The following is a 20,582-nucleotide window of genomic DNA, read 5'->3' on the forward strand; positions in this document are numbered from 1 at the left end:
AATTTTTCAATCATAATTTGCGTGGAAGCCAGCCGAAGCACGATCTCTACAATCCACGAATCACACAAAATATTAAATATTGAAAGTAACTGAACTTTCAACAGTAGTTCACCAGGACTCAACCTCTAGCTCTATGCGACCATTCGTATTCGAGGTGGGAATGATAACCATTGGCTTTTACATTGATTTAGCAGAACAGTGACATTTCAAACTAGTCACCGCTGTATGTTCTAGGCCACTAAAAGGAGTAAAACGAAATTTCTGGGCAAATGACAACAAAAACTAGCACAAACTTCCTGCTTTTCAAGTGATATTCACTGAAAGCATCTGCCAAAAATCTGAGACAAGGAGTGCGTAGCAAGTTACCTGAGGAGAAAGAGCAAGCAAACCATGGAATACGGTCTCTCAGCCAAGCCAGTTTACTTTGTAGAGTCATAATCCTTTTTTCAAGCTTTTTCGCTCAGCACATCTAGTTCATCATGACTTTAGGTGCTTACCTAATGGAAGCAATTTTACAACTCCAAAAACTGGAGAAAAGGGAAGAAAAAAGATGGAGCTAAAGGGATAATTAATATTAAAAAAATTGAAGGGAGAGATGTAAAGAACAAAATTCACGCCAGATCAGTAAAATCCAATGCTATTGTGGATTCAGGAAATATGGCTATTGGTTTCAAAAATCAAGCCAATTATTCTTCTAAAACAAGCTGTAGTTGCAGACACTTTTCAAGAGAAAAGGGTTAACAATTCCCTTGACAGCATACCTTAATACAAAGTCAAAGAAACATGTCCTTCCAATTCATTATGAAAAGCTCTTAACAGAAGCCTCCATGTGGAACCAGCACCTGTCCGTCAAAGTAGCAGTCCCAGAAACCCAAGAACGGGGGGGGAAAAAATTTTAAAGAAAAAAAAAAAAAAAAAAAAAAAAAAAAAAAAAAAAAAAAAAAAAAAAAAAAAAAAAAAAGACCTGGAATCAGTGACACCAATGACCAAACAACCACCCAACAGCACTGACATTTAAAACGAAACTGCAAACTATATAGAACATACATTTGACCAATAATTTGCCCTTTATGAGGGGGAAGACGATTTTTCCACTGTGATGGAAATTCCTAACGTGACATACTGAGGCAATCATTCCTGCTTCAGAAATTCCCAACTAATGAATAAAGAACAAAACTATCCTCAAGCGAGATGTTTTTTTTTTTTTTGTGATTTTTAATTAAGAGAAAGTTAACATACATTTAGAATAAATCAAAGAACCTCGTAAAAACACTGGTTGTTGACACTGAATTAAGAAGAATTCCTGATAATAATCCAACAAAGAAACCTCCATTGTCCTTCACCTTCACTCAACCTGCAAAACAATACAAGGCAGCAAGGCCAACTTTTGTGAAGAAAAATGTAAACACGGCCTGAAATTAAAATATAAGCAGCTGTCAAACAGAAAACATATTGCGATTCACAAAGTTGGAATTCGAAATTTTGACGCAGCGACATGCTTTTGATGGCGTCAATGCGATAGTCATGGCAACATCATAAACACGAAGATAGTCTTCAAGCCTTTCACCCTCATCCTTCTCTCAAGACCCTTGCATTGTTACAGCCAATAGATCTTCACTTAACATTGACAAACTTCATCCTGGTGAATTATAAGTTCAGGTTACAAAGTCAGTATGGGCTGAACATGGACCAGCTTCTTGATCTTGTGATCCTGCGACTCCATAACATTGGTCATTTCAGAAAACAGCTTATAAAATCAATTGTTCAATGACTTGGTAACATTTACTAGGAGGACGTCTGAACATTACACATGCATCTTTCCTATGTTGGAAGATTTTAATTTGGCTTGTAGGAGGGAAAATGGACCCTCGATTACAACCCAATTTGCTCACTAAACAATGGAATTTGTCCCCCTATCTCTCCCTCCCTCCCTTAACCTCCATCCAAACAAATGGTAAGAGAAAGATATAGTCTCTCAATTTAAAGAAGCAGAAGAATAACATGAAGCATGAACATATGACTCAGCTGAAGTTTACCTTTTCGTTAATTCGAACTTTCTAGCTCAGCACTAATGTTGGGGTTTCCAGATAAGCTCTCTGGCGCAATATCAGATTTATCAAAATCACTTCCATCTAATATGGGCTTTAAGGACGGGCTCCCGTCATTTTCAGCATCACTTTCATGCTTTCTGCTACTGCCAAAGTTTGATTTCATAATGGCACTTCCATCGCCCCTTTCGTGGGCCTTGCCGTCTGGCGAATTTGATCTTGATGCTCTTTTATGTTTACTCTTCATTTTGACATCCCTATGTCTAGAGGACTTACCTCCTGAATGAGAATTGGGTTCTGCAGAAACTGACCTAGAGCGATTCCTGCTGCGACGTCTCTGTCTTTCCTCCCCAGTTTCATCTTTAAGGTCACCCTCTACAGATTTAGACCTTGAACGCCTTCCATCTACAGATTTATGTTTGGCATGTGACACCCTTCGATTTGTTTCTCTATCTGCAGACCTAGAGCGATTGCGCTTCCTAGTTTCAGCCTTGCGATCATCCTCAACAGATTTGGACCTTGGACGCCTTTTATCTTTATATTTATGTTTTTCATTTGATACCCTCCGACGTATGTCTCCATCTACAGACCTGGAACGACTCCGCTTCCGATGCTTTGAGTTATTTACTCTCTCATCAGAATTATGCTTAGCCTCCACAGATCTTGACTTTGAGCGCTTCCTACGAGATGGCATCTTGTCATCTGAAATTCCTGGGGTCAATCTGTCACCACTGTGGAGCTTGTTTTCACAAGATACAGACCTTGATCGCCTTCGACTATGATGTGTGATCTTCTCTTTGTTTCCCTTGGTTCTCTGGCTTGACTTATCCCTATCTTCAACAGATAGGGACCTCGAACGGTGCCGCTGTTTTGACTTTCTTTCGTCATCATTTGTGGGGGAAGACCTACCTCCCCGGTGATGATCAGGTGATTTTGACAGGTGCTTTGAACTATGACGGCGATATTTTGGCGAATCTGATCTATCTCGATATGATTTCCTTCCTCGGGGACTTGGGCTCCTACTAATATGTCTTCTTGAAGCAGAGCCATGATAATCTCGTGAACCATATGAATCTCGCCTTCTGAATCTGTCACTAACATCTCTATATGACCGCCTATCATAACTCGAGTAATGACGGTGCAATGCTGGAGACCTGGATCTATGATGTCGAGAATGCCTGGCTTTAGGTGAAAGTGAACGAGACCTACGACGAGATCTTATGGGCGACTTTGATTTACGATTTCGATAATGATGCATAGGTGAGACAGAACGGGACCTATGCCGTTTATTAGTATTTACAGGTGATCTTGAGATGGATCTTGACTTTAACTTCGACGGTTGTGGAGATCTGTGAATAAAAATAATTCGCTTTAGGCCAAAATGTAAACCATCATATAAAACAGTTATCCAAACCAGCTTAATCAAGATAAAAGATTAGCGTGGGCACAGAAAAATAGATCCCCCCACCACCACCACCCTCCACAAATAAGCAAATGAACAATACCACAAGACAGACACAGGAAGAAACCAAGATAGCTCAATGCAACTACTGACAAAAGAACCACAATAGCCTAACACTACTGAAAATGCAAACAACATCCACCGAGACCAATAATGACTTCTTAATAAATAAGCTATGTCACCCAGACTCGGGGTATGTACATATTCAAGTGTCAACTCTTCAAGACTCAAATTACGAGACATTTAGACAGTCTTAAAATGAGGATATGAGTATGAGGGCATATCTTCAAAAGAGAAACTTAACTGAAAGTAAGAAATATTTAGTTTTAAATTGAAATGGAGCGATGTGTTAGACAAAAAGGCTCAACATTGTCATTAATCATATTGTATGCATCATACATCCTTCATTTCCTCTACTTTGTGGTGTAATATTGCCCTTGCAGAGAAGGGTGGGTCGTCTTAGACACAAGTATGGCTCCAAAGCTGAAGAGTCGAAGATAGTTTGTAAGGCATCTTCGAGGTTCATTTATACCACATCCAAAATTGTGGTTGTCCTAATGCAACACCCTAGCCTTTCTCATGTTCATGCAAGTATACAAGACCAAAGACTGAGAAATAGCAAAAGAAAAAGTACAGTGGTTCAGTGAAGTGAAAAAAATGTGTAAAGGAGGATGGAATATTTGGATTGTAGATTTAGTGGAAATGGGAGTAGGGGGGCAGGATCGATTTAGTCTCAATGGAGAGATAGTCCATGGTTCCAACGTTTTTAGGTATTAAGGATCTATTACTCAAAGAAATGGAGAACTGGATGGAGATGTGGCCCATAGAATCAAAGCAGGATAGTAGTGGAAAAGTGCCACTTTTAGTGTACCCTATAGGTTTTAAGGGTAAATTCTATCACAACCACTGGAGAACGGTCTCTACACTCTTAGTTCAAATGGCAGCTAGGCGAGAGGCACATCGAGTTCATGGTGCAAGGTGTGAAGCAAAGGGGAGCACATAGTGCATGCGAGGCGAATTGTTTTTTCAAACAAAATTGTAACTTAAAAATAGAATATTGTGCAAATATATTTTTTGGGGGGAATTTAAAGATGGATGCCATATAAGCCAAGTATTACGAAAGAAGGTGAAAGCAGGAAAAAAAAATATGGAATGTGCATAGGAGTGTGCATCACTTTCTACGTCTTATGCACAAGGCATATTTGAAGCGCCCTAAGGAGTTTTGGCTAGAATCAGCCTTGACCTTAAAGGCACGCTTTTAAACTAAGCTTTATGTAGATTCAATGAAGGAGATACCTAGATTTTCTCTCAGAATCATTTTCGTCAATTGTAAATCCCGCAGCCTTCATTTTCATCGTTATTTCTGCAGCTCTAGCTGATGCTAAGTCAGTGGCCGACTTCAGAGTAGCAGCACGATTAGCTGCTTGTTGCGCATTCATTGTCTGCTGCATAAGCAAAGCCTGCTGAAATTGCATCTGTTGCATAGCCACTGCTTGCTGCATCATTATTGGCAAGGAAGAAGATGCTGCTGAAGTAGCAGGTTTAGGAGGAAGTGATTTTGCCATCTCAACATTCAAGGGGCGACCACCAAGATCCAAATTATTTGCAGCAAGTGCAGCTGTTGCTTGTTCAGGTTTTGAGTACTCTATGTAAGCAAAGTGCTTTGAATCAGTGATTGTGCACTCCACTACAGTACCCCAAACACCAAAAAGCTGTTTCAGCTGATCAGCAGTGATAACAGGAATGAGGTTGCTGACTTGGACTGTTCTCTTCAGCATTTCAGCCTTATCTTTCTCAGATGCACCTGGGAATGATCACTAACAAGATTAACAAACTCTCCAATAAAATACAAGTCTTTGTCTAGTCACTTCGTTGGCAGAGAGAAGCAAGAATACAGCTACAACACAGCACTCATGGATAAAATAACAATTTCATCATAAGAAAGCATCCAATAAAGACTAAAAAGTAGTATAATTTCCAATAAAGAAAGTCTCAGGAGCAATGTAGGACAGTATAAGAGTATGAGATTTTTTTACAGGACATAATGACCTTTCACCTATTTAGCAACAGATCATTACAAACGCAATCGCCCAATCCCATTTGTTGCCACAAGACTGCAAGTATTATCTAAGAAAAAACAAAATGGAATATACTGATATACGCCATTAAATTGTGACAACATAGAAGGTTTTTTTTCCCCTCAATAGTCGCCTAATACATTCATTATATTTCACTCTCTCATTCACCTGCTTGTTTATGTATCCCTTTTTGGGCCATTCCAACTGATTGTTTACACTTTCTATTTTGGGTAAATTTTATTTGACAAAGTTACCATTATATACATCCCATTAACCCCTACTCGCATCCTCCTTTCTCTATGCACTCAACTAGCCACCGGACCCAACACCATTGTTACGCCACCATTGGCCACGAATTTTCGTCTCCGACACTGCAGATCATTGCCACTAGACCTGTCAAACCGGGTCGGGTTGGGTCGGGCCGGGTCAGGTTTTGGCAGGTCTAATCGCCACTTTCAACCATCTCCGACCAGTGTTACCAGGTTCGGACTTCGGTGGCACGAACCACAAATCAGTTCGAGCGGATTTAATGTAGTCAAAGTGGTTTTTAGGGTGGGTCTGGAGAATAGGTCGTGGTTGCGTAGGTGGTGAGATGGTGTTTGTGGGATGTGAAGGCGATGATTGTTTTTCCGGTGCAAAGGTGGAAGTCGATGTGGATTTCAGTTGGTACTCTCCATTTTGCAAATTTCAACAACTGACAAAAGTTGAGCACAGAATCCAATTTGTGCTCTTGCATAATAACAATGTCTTACACAGGTTATTCACTCATCAGTAACCTCATCTGGGAAGAAATATAAAGAAAAAAAACAAGGCTATATTGTGAAACCCGTGACAAACCAAATCATTAGTAAACATAATTGGAACAAAGCTATCTGATGATTGAACACCAACCTTATGGAAAACCCAAAATTTAACAAAATGTATTCTAACGCAGGTCTTCAACTAAACCAGTCAACCTCGAAGATATTATAAAACACCCTTGCTTGAATATGTGGTAACACCACTCTACAGAGAGAATAGGCATGTGCTAAACCATACAGCCTAATTCTTTATGCATGACTTGCTAACAAGCTAACCGGTTATTTTCAGCCACACAAAAGTAGAAGTATATATTCTCATGGAGAAGGGAGAAGGGAGAAAAGAGTTACTGAAAGCAAAGATAATCTAAGCTCAAAAGAGGGCATGTAACATAAACAGAGGAAAAATAACTGATGATCTAAACTAATCACGGGAAAAATAACAGTCTTGAAACCATCACCGCACACAAAAATACACAAAAATAAAAAGAATGAAGAATTACCGATTGAATCTTTCGATGATTGAGACTGAGCTTGTTGAGCAGCATGAGCTTGAAGAGCCTGAGCAGCCATGATTGCTTGTGCAGCAGCCATTGCAGCAGCAGATGGCGCCATTGGAACTTGGCTCATTGTTCCCATGCTAGAGGCTGCGGCTATTGCAGTCATTAGCAAATTGTGTGCCGGATGGTTTAAACTGCAATCTGCTTTAAAGCACCGACCATTAAGAAATTCTCGACATATCTCCCCCAAGGAAGCTCCAATACCAGGCAAAAGCACACCTCCAGAAGGACCAGGAACAAGTCCCGGAATCATCCCACCTAAACCAGGAAATGAGCCTGAAACAGACCCTGCATAATTAGGCATGTTTGGCATATTTGCATTAACAAGGTTTGGATATGACGTCGTTGGAGCTACACCAAGCAGCCCTCCATTTGCGCTTCCTGAAATTTGGCATATAACGGAGCTTTTCAGTAAAAAAGATCAACAAACAGATGGCTATGACACATCAAACACCCACTTTCTTTATGTGTATATTTGGCGGGTATTAATATATTTACTAAATACACAAGCTACAATCATTCGACCACTAAATTCATAGCACTGGCTTGCTAGGCTACCCAAGCACTAACTTATTCTATTCTTTGTTTTTTTCGCAAGCATTATTCAAATGTCTTGACAACAACACCCTATCCGCAAGTCAGATCTAGAGAGACCAACAGTGAGTTATAATCCCACAACGCATCAAGCTTTCCAAGTTATCTGCGAGCAAACTCACAGATGAACTTCCCGACAGTATATATACACAAAAAGAATAACATCCTTAACAATGATTTCCGTTTTCATCAAAAATAAGAAGCTCGCAATTTAGAAAGCAATGAAAACTAGGTTATAAGCTCACTAAGATCTGTAATCTCTACCCAAAGTCTTTAACCCTCATCACAGATACAAAAGTGAAGGCAAACAGCAGAAAAGAGAGAATGAAATTACCTGCGCTGAAGAACACAGGAAACGGACTACCCATGATAGCAAACCCATTACATTCCACATTGACCATATAATTCCCTCTTTTAGGGACAACATAGGTAACAGAATACGTGCCGTCACCCTGATCCTTAACAACCCCATCTATATCGGAACCCCCAACCCCTACTCCAGGAACAACCTTAACAACAATCTGTGCACCCCCATTGGGGATCTTCCTCCCATCGGAATCCTTGGCAGTCAAAACAAAGGAGGTTGGCGATCCAGCAGAACCCCCAGAAACCCCAGCACCAGCAGCAGTAGACTTGCCGGGGTCGACAGGTCCAATGGGCTTGTTGGCTAAATATTCCATGTCGTCCTCGCTGTCAGATGAATCAGCTCCCACTGCCGCCTTGGGCTTGTTCATGTCCACATCCTTGAAGGTAGCCTCGAAAGCAGCCTTGGCGGCTGCGGTTTTCTCTGCTTCGCTCTTGAGCTTAGCTTCCTCAGCCTGCTTCATCCACACAGGCCGAGCCGTAACAACTGCATTCCGGTCCGCCATTGTACAAAACCCTAAAATAGAACCTAAAACCAAAACCCTAGATTAATTGGTTGATGAGTTGAATTGAATTAAATCGGTACAGGAAAGTAAACCCTAGATTAGAGAAATATATGAAGAAGAAGAAAAAAAAAGAAGAGGAGATAGGGAATTGGGGAAAAAGAAAGAAGGGGAAGAGTGAATACCTGAAACGCAGCAGCCGTCCGAGGAAAGAAGGGGAGATGTAAGATAAGGTATTGAGCTCGCTTGCTCTTCGGATTTGTAATTGTTTATGCCTTTTGGTAGATATCAATCAATCAATACATATATCTAAAGCATGAACTATTGTCCAATTTTTTTAGAAATCCTAACAAGATTAGTTTTCGAAAAAAAGTTAAATAAATAAAATTATCCTAATAAAAGTAGATTTCTTAGTATTTAAAACAAATTTTAATAAAATTATCTTAATATAAGTAAATCTAATATACTCCCTCCTATTCATTCATTTTGTTCCTCTTTCCTTATCGAAGCTAGTCGGATTTTTGTCCCTCTTTCCTTTTTTGGTAACTTTTGTGTGGTCCAAATTTAATTACATGTGGGGTAGAGTGGAATAGAGTGTTTTGTGTGGTCCAAAATCATTTTCTTAATTCTTGTGCAAAATAGAAGAGGGACAAAATGAATGAATAGGAGGAAGTAATATATTTTAATAAAATTATCCTAATATAAGTAGATTAAGGCCCTGTTCTTTTGGACTTAAAGTCACTTAATTTCAGTTCACTTCGGATCTTATAAGTTTGATTGATTGATTCAGATCCTATAAGTTGATTCGAGATCCTATAAGTTGATTCGATTCGAGATCCTATAAGTTCGATTGATTCGAGATCCAATAAGTTGATTCGAGATCCTATAAGTTGATTCGATTGATTCGAGATCCTATACTCACTTAATTTAAATTGATTCGAGATCCTATAAGTTGATTCGATTGATTCGAGATCCTATAAGTTTAGTTCGAGATCCTATAAGTTGATTAAGTTCGAGATCCTATAAGTTCGATTTCAAATCTTATAAGTTGATTCGATTGATTCGAGATCTTATAAGTTGATTTTTAGTTCAGATCTTATAAGTTTCAGTCCAAAAGAACAGGGCCTAAAATTATCAAATAGATAATAGAAATTCATAAAAGTTCAAGTTATTGCATTTATTTTCCCCCACTTATGGTCTCATACATTTTTAGTTTGTATTCTCGCATCAAAATTCAAGAAGCTGGCGGATAAAAGATAAATTTATTTATTAAAGTGTTATGTTAAGATGACGTAGTGTAATATTGCGTAATTACACGAAAAATAAATTACGATTTCATCAAAATGTAATCATTTAATAATCATTGGAGTGTGTTTATAGAAATCATAAACATAAACACCTCCATATACATTCAAGTTATCAATACATAAAACATTTCACTAATCTATATATGTTACTATTTTTGTTTCACTAATTTACTTTCTATAAGAATGTGAAGATCATTAGATGGAGGAATGAAACCGAGAAAAACTGAAGTAGAATTTGGGAGTTTAAACAACTCAAAGCTTTTGTGTAACAATGGAACAATTCATAGTGTTATTCATATAATGAACTGATGATCGGTTCTAGACTCACGTACGCATTAGTAGTATCACTTAATTTAATCTACTACAAAATTTCATATATACCGCCAACATATATCCCAGTAATCTAACCATTACGAAATAGTAGGTACTACACACTCAAAATACAATATGTAACTAATTATATTGTATATTAATGTCAATACACATTAATCATATATTATATCTCATATTTCATTATAAAAATTAACTGAAACCTAAAAAACGAGCTTAAAAGATAACTGAAAATTCGGAACCAATCAGTTAACCGATTAAATAAAAACTGCTTTTTAAACTAACCGAAAGATAGGTTTTTTGATAATACGGCATAAAAGGACATAGTAAGTACTTCATATTTAATATTATAAATTGAAGTATTAAAAAAAAAACAGGTAGCTTATTTCTCACATGTTTCGCTTGTTTTGGTAAATAATTTATCCACCAAATACTTACAACAAAAAAAGATAAATGAAATTTTGGTTAGATAAATTTAAGCTTTTTTTTTTAAACAGAGCCTAAATATGAGATTTTTAATTTCATGATCTCTTGACCTTCATAATATCAAACTAATTTCTTTTTGATAATTTTTTTGGCCCATGTTTACTTAATTTTGAACCTATTGTTATATATGAGTTAATCTCATGTTCCATTTTTAATTTTATAAACTTGATTAATAAAATAACATATATATATATATAAAGCAGGAACTTTTCGAGCGATATTAGATAATCCAACTTTTTTAGAAATCCTAACAAGAGTAGATTTCGAAAAAAGTTAAATAAATAAAATTATCCTAATAAAAGTAGATTTCTTAGTATTTAAAACAAATTTTAATAAAATTATCTTAATATAAGTAGATCTAATATATTTTAATAAAATTATCCTAATATAAGTAGATTAAAATTATCAAATAGATAATAGAAATTCATAAAAGTTCAAGTTATTGCATTTATTTTCCCCCACTTATGGTCTCATACATTTTTAGTTTGTATTCTCGCATCAAAATTCAAGAAGCTGGCAGATAAAAGATGAATTTATTTATTAAAGTGTTATATTAAGATGACGTAGTGTAATATTACGTAATTACACGAAGTATAAATTACGATTTCGTCAAAATGTAATCACTAAATAATCATTGGAGTGTGTTTATAGAAATCATAAACATAAACACCTCCATATACATTCAAGTTATCAATACATAAAACATTTCACTAATCTATATATGTTACTATTTTTGTTTCAATAATTTACTTTCTATATGAATGTGAAGATCATTAGATGGAGGAATGAAACCGAGAAAAACTGAAGTAGAATTTGGGGGTTTAAACAACTCAAAGCTTTTGTGTAACAATGGAACAATTCATAGTGTTATTCATATAATGAACTGATGATCTGTTCTAGACTCACGTACGCATTAGTAGTATCACTTAATTTAATCTACTACAAAATTTCATATATACCACCAACATATATCCAAGTAATCTAACCATTACGAAATAGTAGGTACTACACACTCAAAATACAATATGTAACTAATTATATTGTATATTAATGTCAATACACATTAATCATATATTATATCTCATATTTCATTATAAAAATTAACTGAAACCTAAAAAACGAGCTTAAAAGATAACTGAAAATTCGGAACTAATCAGTTAACCGATTAAATAAAAACTGCTTTTTAAACTAACCAAAAGATAGGTTTTTTGATAATATGGCATAAAAGGACATAGTAAGTACTTCATATTTAATATTATAAATTGAAGTATTAAAAAAAATCAGGTAGCTTATTTCTCACATGTTTCGCTTGTTTTGGTAAATAATTTATCCACCAAATACTTACAACAAAAAAAGATAAATGAAATTTTAGTTAGATAAATTTAAGCTTTTTTTTTAAACAGAGCCTAAATATGAGATTTTTAATTTCATGATCTCTTGACCTTCATAATATCAAACTAATTTCTTTTTGATAATTTTTTTGGCCCATGTTTACTTAATTTTGAACCTATTGTTAGGAGTTAATCTCATGTTCCATTTTTAATTTTATAAACTTGATTAATAAAATAACAGCAAGTCTCCCTTGTGACGGGTATATCCGTCACAAGCTTGCGACGGGTCAAGTAATACCATGTGGGGTAGATAAGACAAAACAGAATACTACTCCCTGGGCACTTTGCTTTTGTGTTATCTACCCCACATGGGTTGTATTTGACCTGTCGCAAGCTTGCGACAGATATATGTCCGTCACAAATGAGAATTTGTGATAAAATAAATAGCTATTGGTTCAGAATAAATATTAGGAATGAGACATTGTAACACAAAGTATGTATATATCATAATCATGAGAAATAAAATAAATTGGTTCAAAATAAATAGCATTCCATATAAGAAAATGGGTTTTTTTATCAAACACAACATTTAATTTTTTTTTTTTCAAATACCACCTTAAAAAAAAAGTTTGTAAAACACTACCTTTAATAAAAAATTTGTTGTCAAACACGACCTTTTGGCCGAAGGACTTAACATTTTGCAATGGGGTAACTTTCAGTCGATGTTTGAGATAGCAAACGATGTCGGTTTGAGGTGTTCTTGGACTCGTTGGAAAGGTGGAAATAAAAGCTTTCCAGGGGTTATCAATACGATGGTCAAAGGTGGCCTTATGTGGGGTCTATTGATGTGTAAAGTAAGGCTGGTTGGAGAGGCTAGCTCTAAAACGAGTGGTCATAGGGTATTTCGTGGGTCTTTAAATGGGGTAAGGGTATTTTATTTGGTCTGAAATTTGGTATATAGATAGAAGGGAGTGTAAGGTAGGTCGTAGTTATGTTGTTTTTTGTGGTTGTTTGTTGTAAGTGGTGGTTTGAGGTGAGTGAATTGACCCAAAAAAAATAATCATATTTTGACATTCTTTTGAACATTTTTTACCTTCAAATTAACTCCCCTCGAACCACCACTTGTAACCAACAACCACCACAAACAACACAACTAAGACCTACCTTGCACTCCCCGCTACCAATACCAAATTTCAAACCAACTAAAGCATTATAACCTCATTAAAAGACCCACTAAAAATTCCCGACCACCCGCTAATCTCTACGACCAGCCTTACTTTACACAGCAATAGATCCCATATAAGGCCACCTTTGACCATCGTGTTGGTATCCCATGAAAAGCTTATATTTTCACCTTTCCAACGAGTCGAAGAACACCTCAAACTGACATCGTTTGCTATCCCAAACATCGATTGAAAGTTACCCATTGCAAAATGTTGAGTCCTTCAGCCAAAAAGTCGTGTTTGACAACAAAATTTTTATTAAAGGTTGTGTTTTACAAACCTTTTTTTTAAAGGTGGTGTTTGGAATTTTTTTTAAAGGTTGTGCTAACACAAGGGTAAGGCTGTGTACATCCAACCCCCTCTTACCCCACAATTTGCGGGAGCCATTTTGGCACTGGGGTAATGTTGTTGTTGTTGTTGTTGTTGTGTTTGGCAAAAAACCCTAAGAAAATTGTTAACCCTACAGTAATGAAAAACAAATTTGATCTAAAGGAAAATCTATCACAATTGTCCAATTACATCTCTTTTGTCTTGGATGCAGCGAATATAAATAAAGTTTCAGACTCAAACTGAATTTTAAATCATGTCAATCATGGGTGTTAGCTAGACTTGGGTAAATAAAATATTTGAAAACTATAAAATAAGCAAGAATATAACATTTATATGAAACGAACTATTTTAAGATCTACACAAGTTGATCTATGATTTTGAAAATAATTACTTGTGACAACTAAGGGCATGTAATTTTTCTAATTAATATGGGTATGAGAAAGCCTACATTCGTCCTGTCCCTTCACCTGTATGACATCCTTCCTTTTAGGAGTCTTTTTTTTCCTATTATTCGAGACTTGGTAGAGTATTTTAGTCCCGTTAGACTTTGAGAGCAATATTCATTATCTTTTAGGAATTTCAAACTAAATGTACGTCATCCTTTTCTCAATGATCCTATGTATTGCTTTTGTGGAGTCGTCAATACATTAGTTTGACCATGATTTTTGACATATTAATGGTCAAAGTTATAAATGACTTTTGACCCTTGAGAAGCAATGAGAAAGGTGTTTATTAAGAAGGGAAGTGAGTATACATGATGCATTTTTTAACATAACTCATAATGGTATGTTCTACCAAGTGTGATATGTCGGTTATGTTGTTGAGGAACATCAACTCCGTAAGAGGACTATCTAAATAGACTTCGTCTTATTATCATTTGCCTTGAAAAATTCGAAATAGAAAGGAAGATAATTACAGGTTCCAAAGTTGACAAAAGGTACTGAACCGAGCATAGGATTGACTTTCTCGGATACAAAGATTCCTTTCGTTCTTAAGCGGAGACAATATACATTGAGGCTATGCTACGCTAGACAATAAACAAGAGTCAGGGACAATCACTTAATCATGTTGGAATTTATGTGCTGAAACCAGTTTTTAGTAATGACCATCTTTACATAGAAGCGTCAAGAACAACGTCAACAAGGGATTAAGGTTCTCATCGTGATAGAGACCAAATGTATCAAGGTCAAACGAAGGATATTATTTGCAAAGAAGTTTTCACAAATTTATCAAATTATGCGTCGTATTATATATTTTGCATGAAACTTTTAAGGACAAGTAGTCTTAATTGTGAATAGTCCAAGACTATTTCTGTTAAAAACCGATGACACGCGAGATTACAAGAATAATAACTCTACAATCCAATTATATCTGTGAATGTTATACAACTGATATAGTCAATACCAAATGCCAACATTTTTGTTGCGTTTTTGTGAAGGAACGGATGATTAATCACTCCTCATCTAAATCAACTCTCGAAATTTTCTTTGCTCTCATTTTCAGCATGGTTTGACTTTTTGTTAAATTTTGATAGTTTTATATTACCAGATCATGGTAACGTAAACAAACGTTTCAATGTTGCCATAAAATACTAACTTGGTAACTCAATGATTTTAAATGATGTCATAAAACTAATAAATGATGTTGCCCCGTGAATTCTATATATGTAATAGAATCATCAATTACTCCCTTTTATAGTACACTTTTTCAAAATTACTCCCTTTTATAAAAATTTTTAAAAATTACACCCAAAAAATTGCTGAAATTTTTAAATTGCTCCCAAATCCCTATTTTTGTACATTTAGGACGAAAATGCCCTTGATTCGCAGAATTGGGTCATTTTGTTTGCTTCATATCTGGAGTTTTACATAGACAAAAATTACGTTCTTTATAAGGATAGAATCTTGAAGAAGTCTACTTTCCAATGGCGTTGGAATCAATAAGTTTTACAGTGTGAATTTTGCCCAACAAGCCTTCAAAGACTGATACGATTTTAAGACAGATTTGCGTCTTTCCACGAGAATTGCGATTCCCGACAAACTACAAATCACCCAGAAGTCTACCTTACCAATTCGGAAACTAGACTCAAAGGGCTACAACCATGTGAAAGGGCGTTTACATTAAATCAAAATAACACCATGGAAATGGCTCCTCAATATCGACACGAACGGAAAAACAAGGAATTTCAGGTCTTAAAATCGTATCGTCTTTGAAGGCTTGTTGGGCAAAATTCACACGGTAAAACTTATTGATTCCAACGCCATTGGAAAGTAGACTTCTTCAAGATTCTATCCGTATAAAGAACGTAATTTTTGTCTATGTAAAACTCCAGATATGAAGCAAACAAAATGACCCAATTTTGCGAATCAAGGGCATTTTCGTCCTAAATGTACAAAAATAGGGATTTGGGAGCAATTTAAAAATTTCAGCAATTTTTTGGGTGTAATTTTTAAATTTTTTTTATAAAAGGGAGTAATTTTGAAAAAGTGTACTATAAAAGGGAGTAATTGATGATTTAGCCTAATTGTAAATATATATATATATAATCAAGGTAAAATTATGTTTAAGAGATCTAACATTTTCTTTGAACACACTATATATAATTATGATAATTGTTATTTTACGTAACATCATTCAGTTTAACGTAGTTGTTGTAGGTTAAAATAATTACAAGACTCATAAAGGTCTGTCTCCGTTATTAAGAATTCATTTTGGTGAGTTGCACCATGTTTACAGAGAGAGCGCTTTTTATTGAATTAAAAACCAGTTATGCTTGCAACAATGAAAAAGCAAAGTACATAATATAACTAAATCACTTGATGTTATAAGTACTATTAAATGTCAAATTTTTACAATAAAAGCACTAATAATTCATCAACCAGCTATACCAACCATGAATTTTTTTCATCAGTGATTCAACACAGTTGAACTTTTTTGTTAACTTAAGAATATTTTTTTTTACAGATAATCCTAATAGGAGCCCCGTGCATCGCACGGGCTTTCCAAATAGTACTATATATTAATTCCAGAAATAAAGGAATTTCAATGTAATTAAATAAATCTATACAAATTAATTTTACTATATAGTTTTTAGGGATATTCTACGGTGTACCCTTGAGTTTTACGGTTTTCTATGTTGTACCCCTCCTTTTTTTTAATTCTATATTGTACCCCTGAACTTCTTACTTATTTCTCCATCATAACCTCGTTTAACTCTCCATTAACTTTATCACTATCAAACGACCGTACTTTGACCTTATTTTGACTTATTAACGTTGTATCATCATTCTATATGAGAAACATCACAAATCACTTTTTAATAAGCACCAACTACTATTAAAAACATCTGTTATGATTCATGACATGATAATGAAGATTTTTTGAACTTTTAGTTAGTTTCGTATACTATTTCTTGGGTTAATGAGTAATTCGTCGAACTAATAAGTAAATGAGTAAGTTATAGAGTAATTGGAATGATAAATAGACGATTTAATAGGTCATTTAAGAACTTAAGTTAGCAATGATAATAAATAAGGTCATGGTATAGAATAATGTATAGAGTTTAGGAGTACACCATATAATGTAAAAAAAAAAAGGAGGGGTACAATGTAGAAAACCGAAAATCACGAGGGTACACCGTAGAATATCCCTAGTTTTTAATAGCACTGTGTGATGGACCCGAACAAGGGACTTCAATGTAAATATTATATAGTTTTGGTTGAAGTATAAATTTAGAGAACATTATAATATGGTGATTTTCCTTAAAATAACATGCCCTTATGGTATTAATTAGTATAAAGATATTAATTATTTAACATACACATACACAAATATAATATTAATATATATATTTTGGAAACTATTAAAAACTAAATAAAGTAAACTAGATTTCCAAAAAAATATAATATTCCATAATCATTAAATTTGTAATTTAATTAGTAAATAATAATAATTGCTCTTAAATAATATTCTAATCTAATATTTCAGATTTATTTAAATATATAACTCTAAGACAATTAAATAATCAACTACTATGATATGATAGTAACCACCATGTGAGTAGTAAAAGCAACAATAATAGCAACCGGAGTAGTGAAAGTCGTACTAGCAGTAATGGGAGTAGTGAAATTAACAATAATAAATGCGGGAGTAGTGAAAGAAAAAATTATGACGGCGAGAGAAATGAAAGTAATAGTACTATAGTAGTCGCAAAACATGTAATGAAAGTAACAGTACGAACAACGGGAAAAGTATGAAAAATTAACTAACAATTCGATTTTAAGAAAATATTAATTTATTTAAATATATGAGTTGGACAAAACTAACTGGTTAACCGTAAAAATAACAGGGGTAGTTAAACAAACAACAGTAACCGAAGAAGTAATGAACATAATAGTATTAACAGGGGATATACAAACACACCTGGAACTGCATTTAGTATTCCCTTGTCTTGGTCAGTGACGATGTAATTTGGTTCTTTGCCACCCATTATTTTCAGAAATTGCTAAAACGCCCAAATAAATGAATCATCATCTTCAAGTGCTAAAAGCGCGCATCCAAATGTTATTGACTTTTTATGATTGTCAATGTCAGTGAAAGCCGTGAAGACCATGTTATATTTGCTAGTTGCATAAGTTGGATCAAATGAAATTGCATCACCAAATAATGAGTAGCATCTCTTCACTTCCACATTTGTCCAAAATATCCTTGTCAAAGCTTTGTCAGAATCTGTTTCATACGCAAATTCCAACCCCTTCGTTTCACAGAGGGTTTCTAAACGTGACACAATCATGTGTCCATCCTTCCCATTAATGAAACACTTCACATCCCGTTGGATATTCTTGAATTGCATAAGGGAAGCTCCCACATTTTCAAAACCCTCTACTTGCTCCTTGCATAAGTTGTATGTTAAACTAGCCCCAACATTCGCTCTCGAATTCTGGATAATCAACTGCTTATGATATTCGTTCATATTATAATGGTTTATATTTTATGTAAGTTTCTCAAATTCCCTATTTTTCACCAAAGTCAGTGGGTGATTGCGACCCTCACGTAATTGTTCAATCTTCTACATGTTTTCATGAAACTTGAATTTGATCATCGCTTCACAACCCCACCTTTAAATTTTGGTTATCCTTGTAAATGTTTGCTTATTGGAACTCTCAGCCTCATCTGCACCTCCACCCTTTTTCGCACCAGTTTTAGCACCTGGCTTTTTTTTCCACTTTTTGCACCAGTTTTGGTTTTGTCACCAGTTTCAACGGCTATTGTTTTTGCACCAGCTTGGGGAGGACGTATTTTACTCTTATAAAAACTTTCACGATGGCAAACCATGCATTTTTTTCGAATAATACTATTTTGGGTGGATTCTTCACAAAGCTGAATCAGGTCAGGGTAGAGTGTTTGCAGGGTTAACTGGCTCGTTTACCTTGTATATTACTGCAGGGCAGGCTAAATGATACGTAAAGAAAAGGAAATGAAGAAGACAAATAAGACAACAAATTTTGTACGTGGAAAACCCTTAAATGGGAAAAAACCACGGGCACCAAGCTAGGAGTGGTTTCACTATGATTTATGGAGAATAATTATATAATTAACACAACAATGTATTTTCTCTAAGTATTGTGATAGTGTAGCTTGTAATCTTGTGAGATGTCCCTTGGAATGATCTTGGCTCTTCCTTATATAGTAACTTCTATTAGCTGAATAATCTTCACCATTAAAGCGTATTATTTCCTCTTAATGACGCCATTAATTGCACCTTCAATGCTCCTTATTTACCCGGATAAACGCCCGATTATTATGATGAGATCTTTTTCTTTAATGCTCCATAATTAGTGTAATAATCTTGATTTATTCTCCATAATTGTGCTTGACTTGGTCAACTAATATTTGCTTGCTTGACCGTTGTCCTCTCCAGCCTGGTGCCAGTCTTGAGCTATCCTGGCGTTTCTGTCCTGGTCGTCAAGCAAGGGTGAAAGTCTGTCCTGAACATACCGTGGAAATATCAGGCCCAAGAAATACCATCACGAAACCTCTTAGTTGAAGACTTCCTTACTTCAAACCCACAAGCAATAGCATACATTTTATAGAACATCATCGCTGACTCTAACTCCAAAATGTTTTGCCAATCATAGGTGTAAACTTCTCTTCAATCCTACTTATCCATTGCTCACTGCCACCTGGTGTGTAAGTTACCAAAGTAGTAGGTGTGGAAATAGATGGCATTGTAGGGGCTGTTAAGACGGCGGTAGAACCCTCACCATTTTGACCAGAACTAACATTAGAGCAAAGACCTTCACGACCACAACCGACACGAGGCATCACAATACCCTCTGTGTTGTTGACATTTGAATCAACGCCTAAGAAGATAAAAGGTTCACAAAATCAGATCTTACATTCACAAATCATGTCACTGGTTAACAACAATTCAAACAAAAAACACATACATCAAACGTTTAACAACAGAGAGAGTGTTACCAGGTCCACAAAGTAAGCTGTAAAATTCACAAAAGGCCTAAGATTCACAAGATAAGAGAAATAGCAAAATAGGTGATTTTCAACAACTTATGACCCAGTTTGAGAAATATTAATTTCACAAAACAAGCTCTAAGTTTCACAAAACAAGGTCTGTGATTCACAAAATCAGGCAAAGAGCAAAGTACGTGATTTCAACCACATATGATCAAGTTTCAGAATATTATCATCTATGTTCACAAATCAAAATTTAAGATTCACAAAACAAAGCCTAAGATTCACATGATAAAAGAAATAGCAAAATAGGCGATTTCAACAACTTATGATCAAGTCTCACAAAATACACATATAAGTTCACAAAAGAAGCTCTATGATTCACAAAATCGCCTTCAAGATTCACAACATCGAAACAAATAATCCGCAAAATTTCGTAAATTAAAACTAAAATAGAAAACAATAATTAAAGCTTCAGAAAAAGAAATACATGTTTCAATAGGACTATTATCATCAACCATTGTAATATCTACAATCTCCATAGCCATTAAAGCTGCAAAATCGTCAAAAACAATGTAATAAGTAGTACGAAATCGTCAGGTAAAGGAAATCGCACAATCTTGATCAAATTCGAACGTTATATTTACGAAATCGCTCAACTTGATCAAATTCAAACCTTATATCATCACTTTATGAGTG

General features: G+C 35.2%; 2 protein-coding genes across 3 annotated transcripts; both read right to left on the reverse strand.

Moving 5' to 3' along the window:
* Window positions 1–1,267: 1,267 nt before the first annotated feature.
* Window positions 1,268–8,682, reverse strand: LOC141599987 (uncharacterized). 2 transcript variants are annotated; one of them, XM_074420135.1, is made up of 6 exons: window positions 8,591–8,682; window positions 7,874–8,431; window positions 6,889–7,326; window positions 4,807–5,314; window positions 2,037–3,397; window positions 1,268–1,711 (listed from the first exon to the last, which is right to left on the reverse strand). In XM_074420135.1, exons 2-5 carry the CDS (start codon window positions 8,406–8,408, stop codon window positions 2,044–2,046), a joined length of 2,835 nt encoding a protein of 944 aa, XP_074276236.1. In that variant the 5' UTR covers window positions 8,409–8,431; window positions 8,591–8,682; the 3' UTR covers window positions 1,268–1,711; window positions 2,037–2,043. The 2 variants fall into 2 exon arrangements, with proteins under 2 accessions (XP_074276236.1, XP_074276237.1); XM_074420136.1 differs by having other exon boundaries at window positions 1,268–1,639; window positions 8,591–8,678.
* Window positions 8,683–17,916: 9,234 nt separating this feature from the next.
* LOC141601423 (protein FAR1-RELATED SEQUENCE 3-like) lies at window positions 17,917–18,384 on the reverse strand. The gene has a single exon (XM_074421706.1). It carries the CDS (start codon window positions 18,382–18,384, stop codon window positions 17,917–17,919), a length of 468 nt encoding a protein of 155 aa, XP_074277807.1.
* Window positions 18,385–20,582: the final 2,198 nt, after the last annotated feature.

The sequence above is a fragment of the Silene latifolia genome, chromosome 9 (genome assembly GCF_048544455.1).
Source record: "Silene latifolia isolate original U9 population chromosome 9, ASM4854445v1, whole genome shotgun sequence".
NCBI lineage: Eukaryota > Viridiplantae > Streptophyta > Magnoliopsida > Caryophyllales > Caryophyllaceae > Silene > Silene latifolia.

Coding starts and splice junctions, on each gene's coding strand:
- LOC141599987 (XM_074420135.1), bottom strand. CDS start 8,408: ATGGCGGACCGGAATGCAGTTGTTACGGCTCGGCCTGTGTGGATGAAG. Junction 5,315..6,888: donor ATCATCGAAAGATTCAATCG/GTAATTCTTCAT, acceptor GATCATTCCCAG/GTGCATCTGAGAAAGATAAG. Junction 3,398..4,806: donor GATTCTGAGAGAAAATCTAG/GTATCTCCTTCA, acceptor TTTTATTCACAG/ATCTCCACAACCGTCGAAGT.
- LOC141601423 (XM_074421706.1), bottom strand. CDS start 18,384: ATGAACGAATATCATAAGCAGTTGATTATCCAGAATTCGAGAGCGAAT.